At 35.1% G+C, this 20,252-nt stretch overlaps 1 protein-coding gene across 1 annotated transcript in view; it reads left to right on the forward strand.

Moving 5' to 3' along the window:
- LRRC49 (leucine rich repeat containing 49) overlaps window positions 1–20,252 on the forward strand; it is a 148,998-nt gene that overhangs the window by 91,525 nt on the left and 37,221 nt on the right. The window contains exons 6-7 of the mRNA XM_080808685.1: window positions 6,868–6,951; window positions 11,743–11,906. Coding sequence (XP_080664811.1) covers window positions 6,868–6,951; window positions 11,743–11,906 — 248 coding nt within the window. The remainder of the gene's footprint in view (window positions 1–6,867; window positions 6,952–11,742; window positions 11,907–20,252) is intronic.

Here is a 20,252-nt window from a genome sequence, read left to right on the forward strand (position 1 = left end):
TAGTTACGTTGAACTAAAAAGTTCCTGTACTGGGATCTGTATTAGACACTAGATCAGAACTAGAACTAGATTAGACAAGATCAGAATCATAATTCATGCCCTCAAGTTACTCACTGTCTAGTGCAGACAGGTTATAATGCAGAATGCCAAGCTAGAGAAGATCAGTCGTTAGATATATATATGTGTGTACACACACTCACACACTCTTACACACATGTGCACATGCACACATGCACAGCACAGTAACATTGAAAGGTAAAGCACCCCTGTGTCTACCAGAAAAATAGGAAAAGTTCCAAAGGAGAAAATACTTGGGCTTGAAGAGTGATTATGAAGCAGGATATATCTGTGGGAAGTGTTCCAGGGAGAATGAAGGCATGCACAGTGCAGAGAGATGTGAGGGAATATAGCGAATGGTAGCAATTCAACATGGCTGAGCACTGAGCGTACATGGAGGAAAGTAGCAGGAGCAAAGGGCATCGACAGGCAAGGCTAGACCATGAAGGGCTTTTTATGTCATAATGAAGAGTTTGGCTTTTTGTCTTGGACATAATAGGAAGCCCTTGAAGAGTTTCAGGTGGTTAAATTATATTCGCCTATTAAAGAGATTGTCTATCTGGAGAGAAGCCCAGGGGATGAACTGGGGAGGTTAGGATGGGTGAGATGAGAAGCAGGGGGATTAGTTAGAATGAGAGCTTTGGGGGGAGGGGGCTGCCTGATCCAGAGGAATGACAAAGGATAATATGAGGCCAAGAGAGAGAATATAAGTTTATGGCCTCTATTCCCATTTTGCTTTTGTTATCTCTGTTAAGAAAGTATAGAAATAAATATTAAGATAAAAAAAGTGAAGCCTAGGATAGGTGAATAGGTAAGTTGAATCTAGAGTAGGGACTGGCAAACTTTATCTGTAAACAGTCTGATAGTAAATATTTTAGACTGTGGGGTCTATACAGACTCTGTTGAAAACTACTGAACTCACTGTAGCGTGAAAGAAGGCATAGGCACTGTATAAATGAATAAGCATGGCTCTAGTCCAATAAAACTTTATTTACAAAATTAGGTGACAGACTGCATTTGGCTTGTAGACTGGAGTTTGCCAGTCCTTGATCTACAGCACTGAGTAAACGTAGTGAATAAATTGCTAGACCTTTCAAAGTTTTATCAGAGAAGCAGTGTAGAATAGTAGAGTAGCTTCAAGGTAAGATCAACTAATCTGTCTTTTTATCATAGAAGGAAAGAATATAAATTTCACAAATTCTGACAGTAAACTTGATGCTGAGTATGAAAGAAATCGAAATTGGGTATTAGAGGAGTTGTGAGTACTAAGGGAATTGGTCACTAGGAGGCAGCATGAGTTCACTAAAAACGATTCGTGCCAGACAAAATTAATTTTCTATTTTAGCTATTGTAAGTAGGCCCTCTCAGAGGAGTGTCAGGGATAGTGTTTTGGTATTTAAGCAGAGCTTTTGACAAGGTCTTTCACGATACTGCTTTGAGTAAGTTGTATGATAACATCATTAAGTGAATTTGTGATTGGAGCGTTCCTACAGCATTGAAGTAATGGATTCATAATCACCAGCTTCTAGAAAAATCTGTACTGGCATGCCTTGAGGCTTTTTCTTTGAGCCTCTTAGATTCAAAGTTTTTGTTAATGACGGAATGAGAATATTTCTGTTATTCTGATACAATATGTGATTGACAGCAGCTTGAGAACTTGGGGATCCTGATAAACTGGTTAATCAAAACAGAATCCCAAAGTAGCTCAGTAATCTACAGCAGGGTTTGGCAAACTATAGCCAGTGGGCCAGATCCATCCTGCAGACTGTTTTGGAACAAGAGAAGAATGGTTTATTTGTTTTTAAAGCATTGTATTAGGAAAGTAAAGAACAGAAAAACAACATGTGACAGAGATCTTTTGTGGTTCACAGAGCCTCAAGTATTTACTATCTGGCCCTTTACAGAAAAAAAATTTGCTGACCTCTAGTGTAGAAAAAAAAGCAGAATTTAGCAAGATAAAAATAGATACATTGAAAATCTTGGACTTTACTCCATAACAAACAATTCTCAGCACAAATGCAGATTTATGTGAGATGAGACTTAGCAAATTAAGTTCAGATTGATTTAATTGTGAGATGGGATTGTTAGAAGTTAAATGGTTTAAAACAATCTTATCAAAATAGAGAATTCAGAAAAGTAAAGAGGGTAGTCCCCATTTTTTTCTTTGATGATCAGATTACGCCTGAACTATTAGTTTTAGAGGGGTGACAACAAACTGACGTATTTCCAGAGAAGCTGGCACAATTCGTTGACAGACAAGACATAAAGAAGATATTGCAGTGGTCTTCAAATATATTCACAATTGTCCGTAAAGAAAGAGAACAGACACTGTATAGACAATTGTAGGATAGAGAATATACATTGTATAGACAATTCTAGGGTAGGCAGAATTTTTTCCTTTTAATTTCTAAGGCGGTATTTTGCTAACACAGTTACCATTTTCAGAATTCTGAAACAGGCACAATTTCACAATTTCTAATGTTTTCACTTGAGACACAAATTTAGCTCGCTCAATATGACCTTGTTTACCATTTGCCCTCCAAAAATTGGAACAGTCTGAGACAGAAGTGAGTTTTCTATGGTGGGAGCTGTTACTAACGCTCACTGTTACCTTTTTTTTTTTTTTTCAAGATTTTATTTATTTATGTAACAGAGAGAGAGAGAGCACAAGTAGGCAGAGAGGCAGGCAGAGAGAGAGGGGGAACAGGCTCCCCACTGAGCAGAGAGCCCTATGCGGGGCTCGATCTCAGGACCCTGAGATCATGACCTGAGCCGAAGGCAGAGGCTTAACACGCTGAGCCACCCAGGTGCCCCTAACTGTTACCTTTTGATCCTCCTCTTTTTGGCAGGTGGGAGGATTCTGTTTCCCTTCCCCTTTGAACTTAAGTGTAGTCATGCAATGTGCTTTGACCAATGAAATGTGAGCAGAAGTAATGTATGTAGTTTTCAGACAGCAGCTTTTAAAAGCCAATGTGTGATTTTCACTGCTTTTCTCCTGTTGTGGTGGCCCTCATGGGAGCATGGATTGAGTTGAAGATGCCACCGGATCACAGCACCCAGGAATACTTAGGCACTGCAAGGAGGACAGTTGCAGGGTTCTTTGCATGATCAAGATGTAAATTTTTGTCGTAACCCAGTGTAAATTTTGAAGTTACGGCAGCATAACCTAGCTTGTTCTGGCTTTTTACCCCCTAGTATTTAATAGCTAATAGCCCCAGGCCAAGAGAAGTTAGGTAATATGGCTTCCAGCCTTTGCTCTGACATTAACTAGGACCTAGACAGATCAGTTTTATCTGTTAAAAAAAAGACTGTTTGAATGAAAAATACGGACTGCCTCTTCTAGACAAAAACTCTGCTTTTAAAGTCTATTTTAATATTTGCTGTAGTCAGGGAAAATAATGTCTTTTATAACTAACTATCCTAAGGTATATGGTTAAAAACCTACATTGCCATTTATTTTCTTTAATTCCACATCATAAATTACTGCATACATTAGGACTACTATTATTTATTTGGAGCAAAACTTTTTCTCATATAAAATATGCATTTTCTAGAGCCTTAATAGTCTGTTAACAGAGTGTAATCTAAGTTATCAAACACTTATTAAATCACTGTACTTATTAATTATTTTGAAATCATTTCTACATTTTATCTTCATGAACAGACTAAAGTAAGAAAAAAAGATTTTTTGGTCCTAGATAGATCCTTTTGCTTTGCTATATAAAGAATATGGCTTTTATCCCAGAAATTGAACTATTATCATGAAGATGCCAGAAGTTTACAGTTTTTTTCCTTCTTACCAACAGATTTATAGCTCATCTTTACAATTAGAGGTTTATTTTTGTTTCCAAGTTTAGTTACTCTATAATTATTTGGGCTGAAATATAGTCATTAGATGTATAAACTCCTTAAAACAATATTTGAGTTGATTTGGCATGTATCCGGTTTTCTTAGGTTTAGCCTTCCTTTTAAAGTCCTACTGCCTTTAATAGAAGCTCAAATTCTTTTTGGAAATCTGGTGAAATCATCTCTCAAATATGTGTAGGACGTGATCCATACAGTTTCCAGTACTGTTTGAAATTGACTCTTTGAATAACCAATCTGTTTCTAGTTCACATTTTATAGATGAGTTAACAATCGAACATCGATACATTTTGCCTTTAAAAAAAAATTGTTCTGAAATAGGTTATACTTAATAGGTACCAAATCAGTACTTACTGAACAGAAGAGTTTAATATAGTTGTTAGTCTAGCTATATTGTGAAGCTAGGAATCAAGCTTCTGAATGTCTTCTTGAGTTTGCCTCAGAAGCTCTACTTAGCCTTCAAACACCAAGAATAACTATTTTTCATATCATAAAAGATTTTTTAAAAAGATTTTACTTATTTATTTGAGAGCGAGAGAATGAGAGAGAGAGAGGGATCATGAGAGGGGGAAGTCAGAGGGAGAAGCAGACTCCCTGATGAGCAGGGAGCCCGATGCCTGACTCGATCCCGGGACTCCAGGGTCATGACCTGAGCCAAGGCAGTCACTTAACCAACTGAGCCACCCAGGCGCCCTAGTAAAAGATTTTAAATTCACCACAAGTCACATTCATTTTCCATTCCCTTTAAAACAATTAAATCATACAGCAGATTGCTATTGACTTTTAACCTTACCTTTTATATCTTTCTAAAATCAGTTAAAATACATTTAAACATGTCCTTATTATAAAAAATTCAAATTCCATTTCTCAGAAGCTATGGCCTCTGGTCCTGATCCTGGCTTTGTCACTAGCTCTGTGACCTTGTATAAATTATTAACCTTCTCAGAGTATTCAGTACCTCATTTCTAAAATTAGAGTCTTCCAGTGGGTGCATTTCTAGTTTTCTTTCTAACTTTTTGATAATTTCTCTTTGTGTAGTTTTTATGTCCTTCTTTCGTTTAAGTCTTTTCTTTGCTTTCAGAAGTATTTATAATAGCTAAGCCCCTAGAATACATTTTCATGGCCTCTTTGACCTTCCTTAATTCTAGCACGATAAATATACTGGTCAGGATAGGCTAGATTACGCTGTAGAAACAACTTCTCTGACCTCAGTGAATTAAAGCAATTAAGTTTATTTCATGTTCATACTGCCTGTTTGCAGTATGTATGTATGAATTATGTGGTCTGGAAACTTTGCTCTGTGTTGTCTTCATTCTAGAACCAAGGCCTTCAAAGTACCCACCATGTGGAGCTTTGCAGATTCTATAGCAGAGGTGAGAGAGAGAACAGCTATCCCATATGTTGTCTTTAAAAGCTTCCTTCCGAATAAACTTCCCCCAGAAATAAACACATGTAATTTTGTTCATCTGACATTGGTCAAAGAAAATGACAGCATCTAACTGATAAGGGATAAGAATTGCTATCTTACAATATGGCCTGGTTGTGAGAAGACACAGGAATATTTGATGAACAGCTGTCATGACTATATATTATGTTTTAAATCAAATGCTGCCTTCTGATAGGGATAGAAATCAGTACCACACTTATGGAGGGCAATTTGTAAACATATCAAAAGTCCTAGAAATATGTCTTCCATTTAATTTAGTGGTTCCAGTTTTAGGAAATTGTTGGACAGATATATGAAGATGTGTATTTAATAATCAATTCTTTAAATATATATTTATTGACTATCTACAATGTGCCAGGAGTTGACATGGTCCATACCTTCAAAGAACTCCTGGGGTAGGAGAGGGGAGAGAGAGTAGCAGAGATTTAAATGAAACAGGTTAAGTGCTGTAGTGGGGAATTTAGGGTGCTATGAAAGCATATGGGAAAGTCTTCTGGCCTGTTTTTCAGTTGCCTGATTCTCTCTTCAGCTGTGTACAATATGCTCTTCAGCTCCCCTCCATTAGATTTTTCATTTTGGTGTGTATAATTTTTCATTTCTGTAAGAGTTCTTCAAATGTGCTAAATTACTTTTTATGGTTTCTTATCTCTGAAGATATTTTCAAGCTCATCTTTTAAGAAGGAATTGTTTTTCTCAAATTGTGACATCATTTTGAATACCTATAATCCTTTTATATTAAAACTTAAAATTACATGTTTTTAATTTACTAAAATTTGACTATCTTCAGGGGAAAAAAAAATCCATACTATGTATACAGATTGCCCCTTGAAAAAATATGTTTATAGTGAATACTGTAAGATGATACAGAAATGATAAGATGTGAGTTAGCATGTGGGAATCATGGCTGATTTTTAAAATTTTTTCTAAACTTTAATGTTACTTTATAGTTTTTAGAATCTAAGAAATTAGACTGGCCAAATCAACTTAAAAACAAAGCAAAAGTAATAATATTAATGGAGAATAATATATTACTATCAATGGAGAGTTCTAAAGAGCTTTCATACTTGTTTTAGTATTTAAAAAGCTCTGATTTACATCCATAGGTCAAATAAAAGTTGTGAGAAGTATAATTCTTGTTGTTTTTATCATCATAGTAGAAAGTTTTTAAGTCTTTATATGTGGAACTGTAAGTACTTGGTATACAAAGAAAAACTATGTAAACCTGCTCCCTCCTTGCTTCTTGCCCTTCTCATTCTGTTTTCTGTCTTGTATTAGCTATGTTCATCTCACATCAAAAGTTGGGAGTAGGGTTAAGAACATACAGTTCTTTAGAGTTGGGAAGGAAAAAGAATAAATAGGAAAAGACCAAATTCCTATGAGGGCATATTTTCTGTTAGCAAGTGAGCTTCTCACAAAGAAAACCAGACCAGTAGAACCAAAGAAATCAAATAGAAGAGGTTAAATACTTAATAATGCTTGTAAACATTTTTTGCTTTTAGGAAGAAGAAAGGCGTATCGCATCTATTGTAGCCAAAAAGGAGGAAGAGAAGAAGCGGGAAAGTCATAAACAGTCCTTGCTTAAGGTACTTTCCCTAAGGTCTACATGCGTGTGCGTCCTAACCCTCACTGCCCTGAAACCGGCTAGCTTGTCAACTGGAAGAGCAGTTTCTCAACTTTGTAAAGTTTTCATTCCGATCGGTAGAATTTTTTTGTAAATAAATACCCTTATAACGTTTATAAGTTACCTATAAATAAGCCTGTACTTGAGAAATGCAACGTAATGTGCATTATAAAACACATGCAAAAGCTACGGATTTTAAGGGGAAGAGATAAAAACTAAATAGAACACAAGTTACAGTTTTTTTTTTCTACACCAGTGCCTCACCTTGTGTATCCTTGTGCCATGTGCACTTCATTTTGGAAGCCCCTATAATCGACCATCATTTACTGAGCTATTTTAATGAGCTCTGATACATGGGTTTCTTTTTTAATAATTGCTTTTTATTTTTTTATATTTTTTTAAGATTTTTTTTTTTTTAATTTGACAGAGAGAGAGATCACAAGTAGGCAGAGAGGCAGGCAGAAGAAAGGAAGGGAAGCAGGCTCCCCCCCCAGCAGAGAGCCCAATGCGGGGCCCGATCCCAGGACCCCGGGACCATGACCCAAGCCAAAGGAAGAGGCTTCAACCCACTGAGCCACCCAGGCGCCCCTAATAATTGCCTTTTAAATTGAAAAACTATTAACTTCTCTTAAATAGAGGTGGTAAAGATTTTTGAGGATTTAGGAAGTAAAATTTGTTTTAAACTAGTTTTAAATGATTTATCATATCATGATTGTTTTCCTTAGAATATACTTGCATCACAACTAAAATAAAGACAGCTTAAAGTTTATAGCTTGTATTATGCTCCTACTATATTCTAAAACTAAGGATATCAGGCTGATTATCATTACTCATTCTTGTCTTACATAGGTGCTTTTCTTTCTAAAATGAAAATGCCATTTAGAATTCAAAAGATGACTGGTAGGGATATGAAGTTGTACAAAATAAACTTAGGAAACAAGGGAACTTGTTGGGGCAATGGAAATGTATATCTTGATAGGCGTATGGGTTACACTGGTGTATGCCTTCCTCACAACTAATCAAAGACTACTTGAATCTGTGAAAACTACTCCTAAATTAACAAAACAAAACAAAAAAATACTTGGTCCCAAGCCCTCTCAGCTTAAGACTACTACTTCAAAGTATTTAGAACTCTTGACATATTATACTACAATTTTCTCATTTGCTGTTATTTCTAACCTCTTGACTCCTCCCCAACTTCATCTGTTTTCCCCTCATCCCATTAATTAGACGTACCTAAGTCCTCTCTTGATATCGCTATCTTTTAATTGATTTAGCTAATAGAATTTTAGTCTTTTCTCTATTGGAATATTTCTAAGGGTTGGTCAAAAACACACTTTGGTTTATAGGAAACATAGTTGTAGGTAAAATTTTTAAAATGTGTAGGTAGGAGCAAGATTTACCATTGACAAATAATACTACTGGTAAACTTTCTGAATGGTTCATTTGGAAAAAGTAATAGAGTTGATTCTTGAACAATATGAGTTTGAACTACGCAGCTCCACTTGTTACATGGATTTTTTTCAATAAATACAGTACAGTACTGTAAGTGTATTTTCTCCTCCTTATGATTTTCTTAACATTTTGTTTTCTCTAGCTTACTTTATTATATGAATACAGTATATAATGCATCTAACATACAAAATATGTGTTAATCAACTGTTTATATTATTGGTAAAGCTTTTATTAGTCAATGGTAGGCTATCAGTAGTTAAGTTTTTGACAAGTCCAAAATTTTACACAGATTTGCAGCACCCCCTGAGCCAACCCCCATGTTATTCAGGAATCCTCTGTATTTCTGATCTTACAGCTCCAGTACATAAGCTTCATAAGTGAATGAATGGCCAAATGAATAAAAATATATAAGTAAATAAACAGACTAAAGCTGTCAGACCAAAAGAACACTTTTGTATTGTATTTTAAAGCATGGAAAGGAAGAATAAACAAACTCCATTGGTTTAGCTTTAAAGCTACTAGTATAAGTTGAGCCTGGTATAGGCAACAAATTGCTCTTGACTACACTTTTGCACTGAAATTTTTTTTCTTATATACCCAATTCAGATGTTGTTCATGCTCAGCATTTTTGGAAATATGCCATTAAACATTTAGCCAACATGGTTTGTACATGTTTGGAAAATTTGAAAACTTCAAAAAATAGTGAATACTTCTCTTGAAGTCACTAAATAGGACTCTTTAATTATGAGGGTTATTTAGCTTTAAAATTTTTTAATTAGAGGAGAATCCTGGGAAATCAAGAGACCTGGATTCTAGCCCTAGCCCAGATTGGAAATCCTGATACTGAAGATTCTCAGCATCTGCTGACTGTTGTTTCATTCGACAACACGTCCTGATCATTAAGAAAAGTGGGTGGGTAGTTGCGAAGGGACCAGAAGAGTGCATTGACACGTATCCTCTGTTGCTTTTCTGTCTTCCTGTTTTCCTTGCAACCTTGGAAATGCATGGAAGTGATAGTTACAGGCTCTACTGGTGAGATATTGCTTGGACTATGAAGAGTAGACTGAAGTGGCAAAAGCTGCAAATTTGGAATCTATTAAAATAATTGTCACCTTAACACAGACTTCGCCATGTATTGTTACCTAGCTTTAGAAACATGACTATAACTGATATGCCAAATACATCCATGATCTTTGAGCAGAAGATTTTCTTTAGATACCCCCTTTTGCCTTGCAGAATCTGTAGCCTTTCTCTGGCTGCTGCTGCTGCTGCTTTTTTTTTTTTTTTTTTTTTTTGCACCACAGATACCTAGAACCCTTATGTGGCCCCCTGGCGAGCCAGTGACCAACCCCTATCTGACCCCAGGCTGTAATCCTATTTTAAAATATGTCTCCTCTTCCTGGCCCCAGTAAAAATATCCATTCTCTTAGTCAACCTGGTGTTGATCTAATTTCAATAAACCAAATAAAGGAAGCTTAAGTTTGGGGTGAGTATTGGAAAGTGTTTGTATTTTCAGAATACCTTATAAATTTGCTAACAGACTCAGTGGTATAAAGATACTGTGTATCTCTTTTTATAAGCACAGCTATATCTACCTCATTAAGAATATTTTTGCCAACTCCCAGTCAGCCAGAAAACCAAATGCGTGGAGTCAACTTTACAGCCATCTGCCATTAACTTACTGCCCCTGCCTCTTTCATAGTGCCCTGGTACTGAGTAAAAGTGACACTACTTGGGTTGAGAATTGGGTTGTACCAGTTATCAATGAATACCTAAAATAGAATTCCTTAAGGTAAGATGCTCTTTAGTATAGATTTGGGAGAAAAATTTCTCATAGTAAAATGGCAGATTCTACTTGCTTTAGATAAGGAAGACATACATAAAATGTCCAAAAGTTTCAGAAGTATATGCCTATTAAGTATGACCAATGTAACGATATAGAGAAATTTGAAATAACAAGCAATAGAAAAGGAATCCATGCTAAAAACAGTTTTAAACACAGAAAAAGAACTTTAAAAAAAATTTTAGTTTTAATTAAGCTTTGTCGTCACTTTTCATTCCTACCCAATGCCATTTTTCCATGCTAAAATTTTAGGTTATCCAAATATAGGCAGAGAGATGGAACTAAAAATTTTTTCTGCACGTATAGATGCACTGAGGAAACGGGCAAAAAATTTTCCTAACAGCCCTCCCTGATTCCCGAGGCAGCAGGTGTGGAGAGGTCAGTATCACACAGCTGATCTGTCATTGGATGGGTGCTCTCAGTACAGAGGAAAGGGAAGATGTCTGTCCTCAGCACTCTGACCACATTGACATGCCATTTAAAGATGTTAACTCTTAATAATGGACAATTTAGCAGATTATTGATTATTTTCCTTATCAATTTATATAAGCTGAGCAGAAACATTTCAACCTTGTACATTTTCTTTTAATACTCTAGATCTGCTTTTCTCAACAAGTTTCTATGAGAGAATGGAGCCCCAATACCCTACCTAAGTCAGTGGTTCTCACAGCGAGGTCCAAGGAGCAGGAGCCTTAACAACAGCTGGGAGCTTTTAGAAATGCAAATTCTCAAGCTCCACCTCAAACACAATAAATCGGGATGGGGTGAGAACTAGCAACTGGTGTTTTCATAAGTTCTCAAGGTGATTTGAGGCACACTAAAGTCTGAAAACCACTATCCTAAGGCACCCATTGCATATAATGAATTAACTAATTCCGTATTCATCTGGGATGGTACTAGTTGCCTAGAAATATTTCAACCTAGTACAATTTCTTTTAGTAGTCTGTATGTAATTTTAGTTTTCAGACGTTGTAATTCATGCTGTGAAGCTCTGAACATGGATCAATCCCTCTTTTTCTCCCCACCTCTCAACCAAGATTATTCCATCATACTAGTCTGAATTATTGGGTAGGAAAATTAAAATATTATTAGTTTTCTTCTTGCTGTGTTTAAACACAAAGGCATATACATTTCTTTCAAATTAAAATCTTAGATAACAGGTATGAAAATTTCTGTCAGATTAAACTTTTAGATAGTGAATTTTCACTTTTTCAATGAGAGTAATCATTGCTTGTGTGTGAATTTTTCTCTTTAAGAATGATAGACCACTGTTGAGGTGTTTGAATGCACAGGGTAAATAAAGGCCACTTGTATTTTAGAGTACCTATTTGTAGCTGCTTTTAAGGAATATACTCCTTTTAAAAGTCTGAGTGATATAAACAACAGGCTTCAAGGATACCATCCTGCTACAAAAATTGCATTATATAATTCTTGTCACACTGAACTTTTTCATAGGAGAAGAAAAGGTTAACAATTAACAACGTAGCTCGAAAGTGGGACTTGCAACAGAATCGAATACCCAATATTGCTCCAAATCAAGATAGAAAAGTTTCTGACTCTCCTCAGGACCCCTCTCAGCTCCATGGAAGCACCGTCTCCGCATTTCCAGAGGAAACAGGGTATGCAATGGTATTCTTTCCAGGTACTAGTGTCTTTGGAGAACCGAATTTGGAGCAGAAATGGGAAACCATTTCACATACAATTATTTAGAAATAGTTTTCTTAAGAAAACCTTCTGAGATTAGAAGTTTAAGTTTAAAAGTGAAGACAGAAAAACTGGAAATATAAATTGACCCCTAATTAAAACACCCTTCCATGGTTTCCTATTTTTCAGAGGAAAAAAAAAAATCTAGATTATTTAATGTAGCCTCGGAGGATCTATTTCATCCCATCCCATCAGCCACTGTTGCCATGCTGCATCAGTGGCTTGCAGTTCAGTTACTCCCTACCTCAGAGCCATTCTACAAACAGTCGTATTGTCCCAGCCACTACTTTCCTCCCGCTGCCCTAGCTGATGCCAGCCCGAAGGTCTCAAAGTTAAACCTCACATCCTCTGAAAAGCCTTCCCCAACTACCTCCTGCAGACTTGGCTAGATCGGCTAGATCAAATACCTCTTATCTCTCAGTTCTGTGGACTTCCCCTTCTCAGCACTTACTGTAGCCATAATTAAATAACTAGTGGATAATTACTTTCATATCTGTCTTCCCCACTGGAGTGTAAGCTTGAAGAGGAAAAGATTCCTGATTCTGTTTATTGATTGTCTTGCTCTCTTTCATGTCCCCAGCAGCCAGCACAAAACCTTACTCCTAACTTGTAGTAATTAAGCAATTTTGGCATAAAATCTAAATAATTACTCTAGCTGGGTTCTATAATATCTATCTATTCCAGTGGCTCACAGCCTCTTCTACAACGTATGTGTCGCATAATATATAGCCCCTGGTTTATGAGCAAATCTGAGTACACTATGAAGATTTTAACATCTTTCTATTCCTCTTAAGAAAGCATATTGGAATCAAGTAAATGAAAGATATAAAGCTTAAAAATTTATAGTTTATAATTTTAAAAACATATAATAATTTATATATTTATATAATTTAAAACAAAACCTAAAAATCAAAGATAGAATGCATTTCAGTTTTGTTTCATTTGATGAAACTTCATCAAATGAACCAAATTCTGAAGCAAACTTCATTCTAAATGTAGCTTTTCTTTCAAGTTTTCAAAGTATAGTTTTTAATCTTTTCATATATAAGTAATGTCATGAAGAAAATAATGAGGCATTAGACTAATATTTTGGAAGTTCTCTTGGAGTTAAAGAATGTGACCTATATTTAGACAAATATACTTCAAAAATTTTCATTATAGGATTAATTTATATTGATCAGTGTACTTTCTTCAGCTCACTTGGGTATTGTATCCACATGTCAAACTTCTCAGCAATTGAGCTAGCAAAATAAAGCAAAAAGAAGAGAAATTTTAATTAAGTGATAACTTATATAACAAATATATACATTATTCTTATATTGCCCTAGAGCTTTATTTAATATCATTTTACTTGGTCAGAACTATAACACTTTATAAAGTTAAAACTTTATAGCTCTGAGCTTTAGATTTATGAAATACTATACAAGTCAGTTTCTGACTGCTTTTTCTAAAAAACATTTTTCCTATCTTCCTTAAGAAGTTTTCTTACATCCAAGTTTATACAAATAATTTTATACATTATATTCTAAAATTTTAATGAGGTTTTAAAAGTTCATCCTTTCTACATCAGCTTTATTTTTATACAGTGTTAGGTAAGATTCTAACTTAATTTTATTTCAGTTCAATTTGGTAATAGCATTTCTTAATTAAAGTATTCTCTTTTTTAATGAGAATGTCATTTTCATCTTAAATTACATTCCTGTAAATATTTGGATAGATTTCTGGAGTTTTTTTTTAAAGATTTATTTATTGGAGAGAGAGAGAGAGCATGAGTGGGAGGGGCAGAGGGAGAGGGAGAATCTCAAGCAGACTTTATGCTAAGTGCAGAGTTGGATGCAGGGCTCAGTTTCAGGACCTTGATATCATGACCTGAGCTGAAATCAAGAGCTAGATGCTCAACCAACTGAGTCACCCAGGCAACCCCATTTCTGGACTTTCTATTCCATTTCACTAATCTCTTTATCCGTTTTAGTGACAATACCGAAACTGCTTGATTGCAGTGGTTTCATAGTAAGTCTTAATATCTATGTAGGGGAAATCTGCTTTCACTACTCAAAGTTTTAATTCTCACACACTTGTTCTTCCATATGAACTTTAAAGTCATTTCATCTACTGATACAACATTCTACATTAATTATACTTCAGTGAACAATTATTTAATTAAATGGAAATTTTAAGAATTATATTTAAATGACATTTAAGTTATTCATTTCAGAAGTATTGACATTCTTAAGATAATAAATCATCACTTTAAAAACCATGGTATATCTCCATTTTTCCAGGTCTTGTTTGATATCCAGAGGGAACTAATTAGGGAAGTGTTGAAAGATTGAAGGAAAATTCTGAGGAACTAAATGAGGTTAGAGACCATGAAATTGCAGCAACTATAGTCAGAATTGCTGAATGATATTCCTGGAGCACAGAGTAGGTATAATAGTAGAGAAGCTCTATGTTTGATAAAGAGTAAGGAGGAAAAGGATCAAAGGTAAAGAATTAAAAATTCAACTAAAATGGTAAAAGAAAGATATGGTGGGTTATATGGTCTACGCTAGAATTTTAAAGTATTAAAAAATAGAAGGTTGCCAACAAATTAGGAGAAAATTTAGTATTTCTGAAACTGGAAGTCTAAATGAAGTTGAAGATGAGAAGCATATGAAGGAGTGAGTTGAAATAGTGGGTATTTATAATCAGAGTTAAGTTTTGGGAGTTCAAGATTTTGAAGGTGGAACATATCTAAGAGCAATTTGGAGGCCATTATTGTGGCTGGAGTGGGTTGTTAGAGAAGAGTAGAAGTAAGAGTCATCAGAGAGAGATCATTTGAAGCTGTTATTGTAGATATTGAAGTTAGTGATGGTAGAGCTGGGTGTAGAACCAGGGGCCAGTGTATTCAGCAGGCATCAGCCTTCTGTCCTTCCAGCCCAAGTCATTCATTCTATGCTCTTGTTACAGGGCCGTTCACTGTTCATGTCTTACTAGGGTTGGCAGCTACAGTGAGTGCAGAAGTGTCTTTGTTTATTAATTGGCACTTTTACTTGGCAAAACGATCTCTGATAGGTATGGATTGTAGTTAATATCATCTTCTCAACACTTTGAACTTTTTAGGCAGCTTATGGCCAAAAATTCTGTGACCCTCTAAAATAATTTAAACTTATAGAGTCTTCACTTTTATGGTCTCAAAACAAGCATTCAGTTCCAAAAGAAAGAGGAAGTATCTGTTAGTGAAAATTGTTATGCCTTGTAGTTACTGCCAAGAGTTTCAGAATTTTTATTAGAAGTTCCACAAAGTCAACGGCCTTTTAAGCAAGAAGAACAAAGGAAGAGTTTGGGAGAGATGGGAAAAGTGATGTGTGGGTTCAGTGGAGAGGATGTTGAGAACAGTAATGAATCATTGGAAAGGGATCCACAATTTCTGGCAAAAGATTCATTTTTTACTGATGCAAGTTCAAAGTGCCATGGAGACACCATTACATTATCTTGGTCTGATCCTTTTAATGACTTAAAAACTATGACGTCAAGGAGACAAAGATGATATTTGAAGCCAGAAAAGTAAAACTGTAAAGATAGCAAATTATTAGCAAAACATTAATGCAAAATTACTTATAACTTCTAGTGGTAATAGATAATTTCTTCAACTTAGTTTCAATTGTCTGATTCATGTAAAATCTCTTACGTCAGAAAGATAGAAATATTTCTAAAAGAGCTGATTATACCTTGTACGTATATATACCAGGGACTCTTAGTGGAGTATCCAGACTGACTTCTTGAACTTTTAAGTCCTCATTTTATACTTGAACTCTCCACACCATTTGACATAGCTGACACTCTTCATCTTGAAAAGCTCTTTGCATTGATTTTTCTGATAGCATATTCACCTGATTTTCCTTTTACTTACATGGCTGCTGTTTTGTTTTTGTTTTGTTTTGTTTTTTATAGTATCTTGCTAACTCCTTTTCAACCAAATCTCTAGCTGTATGTTGTGCTTTCTCAACTTATAATGTTTAGATAGACTTTTTGCTATAATAGACAAGGATTCACTCACTTTCTTGTTATCCCCCCAACACTATATACCTAGAGTTCTTTTATTGGTAACTTTTGCAATTTACTATAATTAAATCTCTATTTCTTGTTCCCTTGTGCAAGATGAGTCTACCCTTTACTTCTCCCACGTTTTTGCATTGCAACTTTCTATGAGCTATATTTTTCTGGTTTCCCTAGTGATTTCTTTATTGAAGAGTTTATTAATTTCCATATACTTGTGAATTTTCCAGATTTCTCTCTGTTATTGATTTCTAGTTTTATTCCATTGTTTTCAGAGATGTTTTATGTGAGACTTGTTTTGTGGCTTAACATATAGTCTATCCTGAAGAATGTTCCACGCACACTTGAGAAGAACGAAAATTCTAATGTCATTGGGTAGAGTCTTCTATGTATGTTAGATCTAGTTGATTTATAGTGCTCTTGAAGTCCTCTGTTTCCTTATTGATTTTTCTGCCTAGTTTTTCTATCCATTACTGCAAGTAGGGTATTAAAATCTCCAACTATGATTGCAGAACTGATGCTCCCTTCAATTCTGTCAGTTCTTGCTTTATATATTTTGGACATTAAGTGCAGTATGTTTATAACTGTCACACCTTCCTGATGGATTGACTCTTTTATCGATGTAAAATGTCCTTCTATGTCTCTTATAACACTATTTGACACAATGTCTCTTTCGTCTGATATTAGCAGCCACTCTATCTCTTTTGGTTATCATTTGCATGGAATATCTTTCTCCATCCTTCCAATTTCAATCTGTTTGTGTCTTTTATTCTTGTAGACAGCATATAGTTGAGTCTTGTGTTTGAATCCATTCTGCTAATAACCACCTTTTAATTAGAGAATTTTATCTATCAAATCATGATAAGAAAGCACTTAATTCTGTCATTTTGCTCTTGATTTCTGTCATATATCTTTTTTGTTCCTCAATTCCTCTACTACTTTTTTTGTGTTCAAGGACTTTTTAGTGTGCCATTGTGATTCTCTTCTCATTCCTTTTACTGTATCTACTTCTTAGCTATTGTCTCAGTTGTTACGCTGGGGATTACAGTTAACATCTTAATTAATAATATAGGTTAATAATAATAATAGGTTTGCATTAATACCAACCTAGTTGCAATAATATATAAAAACTTTGCTCATATATAGTTTCACTATGTTTATGTTATTATTGTTACAAATTTTGTATTTATACATTATATGCACATTAATATAGATTTATAATTATTATTTTATACATTTATCTATTAAATCATATAGAGAAAAAGAAGATTTACCAGTCAAAAATAGTTATACTGGCTTTTATATTTACCTATATAATTATCTTTCCTAGTATTCTTCATATGGCTTTGAGTTACTCTTTAGTGTCCTTTTATTCCAATCTAAGTGACTACTTTAGCATTTCTTGTAGGGCAAGTGTACTAGCAATGAACTCTCACAGCTTTTGTTTATCTGGGAATGTCTTAATTTTCCAATTTCAAAAAAGTGCAGCTTTGCTGCATAGAGAATTCTTGGTTGCAAGTTTTTTCTTTCCTCACTATAAATATGGCATCCAGCTGTCTTCTGCCCTCCATGGTTTCTGATGAGAAATTGGCTGTTGTTGTCACTTCTTCTTTGCTGTTTCAAGATTCTCCCTTTGTCTTTGCCTTTCAACTATTGGAGATGACTGCTTACGAAAGAACTTAACTAAGCCCTTATTCCCCCAACCATGTCCTTCCCCAGCCTCTGTTTTCCCCTCAGGCTTTTTGCTCTGTCTGTTATTTGTTGTATGTGGTGCACCTAATACACTTTCATGTTCAAATGTTTTCAACAAATGCCACCTAAGAAGCCACCACTGCCTACGGCAAGCTCTGAGGCATTTGAAACAAAGGCAGGCTCTTTAGTTGATCCTTTAGGGAACCATTAGCCATGTCAAAACACACAACCCCAAGTTTTTGAGAATAAAGTATGTATTGCTCTTTCTGGAACCTACACGAAGAAAATGGCTGCCATCTTCAAAACCACCACTGAGCTGGGGAATAGGGGATGTTAACAGGGTAAGTCACAGTGCACAGAACTCTCTTATTGAAATTTGGCATCTTTTTTCTTTGCTACACATTTCTCTGATTGTCATAAAATTTTTGTTAGATTCCAGAGTTGTGAAAAAGTTGACTCTGACAGCTTTTGCTAGCATATTTATTGCTTTTGTGGAGGAAATGACCTGTAGAGTTCCCTATTCTACTATTTTCCCTGATTGGAACCCCAATTTTGCTATATTCTATGAGCTATACTTTCATATTTCAATTTTAATATTATTTATATCTTTTCTATAGCCATAACATTGTCAATTGGTAGTTTCTAAAATTGAAAACTAGTAACAGTATTTAAGTTTCTGTGATTACGTAACTGTCTTACTTGAGCATTAAGTAGTGTACCATCATTATATTTCATTTCCTGCTTCCTAAACCATTCAAGGGAAATACTCTTAGCATCAAATTCAAATGGGTCCCTCTTCACCACACTTCAAAACATACTACACTTCAGTTTGCTTCCCATTTGAGCCATGCTTTTCTTACATAGTTCGTTTTTATCTGAAGTTTCAGATTGTCTGTCTGATTTTGTTTTTGTCTGGAATTTCAGATTGCCTGTCTCAATTGCCTTTTTTATATTGTTGTTGTTGTTATTTATTAAACAAAGAAATTTGCACACCTTCTTGTTTATCTATTGAATGGAATTTACTCTTCTTGAAGCCTGCTATCTGCCTGACCTAATTTAGTCTTATGATTTCCTTTTGGACCACTGTTTACAGTTTATTATTTTACATCATATTACTAATAGCTTTTATTGCCTTATGTATCTTTCTAATATCCTCAAGTACTTCTGTCCTCAACCTTCTAGGTGGTAGAGTTACTCAGATTTTAGTCTTGAGCCTTCTTTTCACTCTCTGCTTTCCCTCAAGCAATCTCATAATGTCTTTGCCTTTAAACAACATTTGTATTTTGAAGATACCCAATATATATACACCAATATATATGCCTTCTTTTTTATGGTTTACCCATGTGGGTTGTATTTAAGCAAAAACAATCCTGTACTGCATTGAGATTATTAAAAATCCTCCCATTTTGTCTTCCTAAAGATTTAAAATTTGGCTTTTCATATTTTAGTTTTTTCTATACTTGGAATTGCTTTTCAAGTTTGAGATTGAGGTCTCATTTGTTTGTTTTTCTCCTATAGGAATAACCAGTTGCCCTACTGCTACATATTGAGTGTTCTTTTCTTCTCCCACTGATGTGCAGTGCCACTCGGCCTGTGTTATTGACAGTGGGAGAAATAGGAGGTAGGGTCCTTTTACAGATCTTCAATTAAAGCCCCTGTATTTAGTCTTACTTCCACTCCCGTCTTCTATCATATCTGCTCTTTCCTTTCCAAAAGTCCTAATGGGCAGTTTGGCTATCATCTTTATTCTTGTCCCTAGTGCATATTCCAAGCGACAACTTCTTTTGTTTTTCTTCGTCTTTTAACATTCTTTACTTTCCAGCTTCCAGAAATTTTCTGAAGCTTCTTACAGCAGATTGTCCATCCCCTACCCCCAGCTGTTGTACTTGGCTTTTGTGGGTTTGCATCAGAATTACTTCAGTGGGGTTTTAGAGGGAGATTTCAAACACATGTGTTCAGTTTTTGTGCTAGGTTATCTGAAAGTACACAGTGAAATGTTTTAAATTTTAGAAGTTGTGTTACTATATTCTCTGTCTTTAAAAATATAATTAAATTTCATCTTTCTAAAATGATATAAGCCTTACTTTTTCTGAAGGTAGAAAGCTAGAGGGTCACAAAGTCCCTTCCTGAGGGTTTCAATTTGTTTTTTAATACTACATAAGTTTTTCCATTTTCAACAATCCCATTATAGTCTTTAGTTTTTCATAATGCCAAAAAAGTGGCTAATTCTTGTATTAGAGTGTCTGTGACCTTTGGCTTATGGGTGTGTGACTAAATGCCTGGAAACAAGTATCCATGAAAAAATTATAGGCACATAAAGAGAGGAAATTCTGTAAAACTTTGGTATATCCCATTAATGATTTCACTTTTCACTATACTTGGGACAGTTCTACAGTAAAACGACATATTGCAGATTTCTTTCCCCTGCCAGAAATGGGAAAGTACTTGGTGTAATGTTTTCTTTGCTTACATTGGATGCATGCAGTGAAGCTGGTTTATTTTTGGTCATTTCCTGTCTATGAAGACTGTGG

This window comes from Martes martes (genome assembly GCF_963455335.1).
Source record: "Martes martes genome assembly, chromosome: 7".
NCBI classification, from domain to species: domain Eukaryota; kingdom Metazoa; phylum Chordata; class Mammalia; order Carnivora; family Mustelidae; genus Martes; species Martes martes.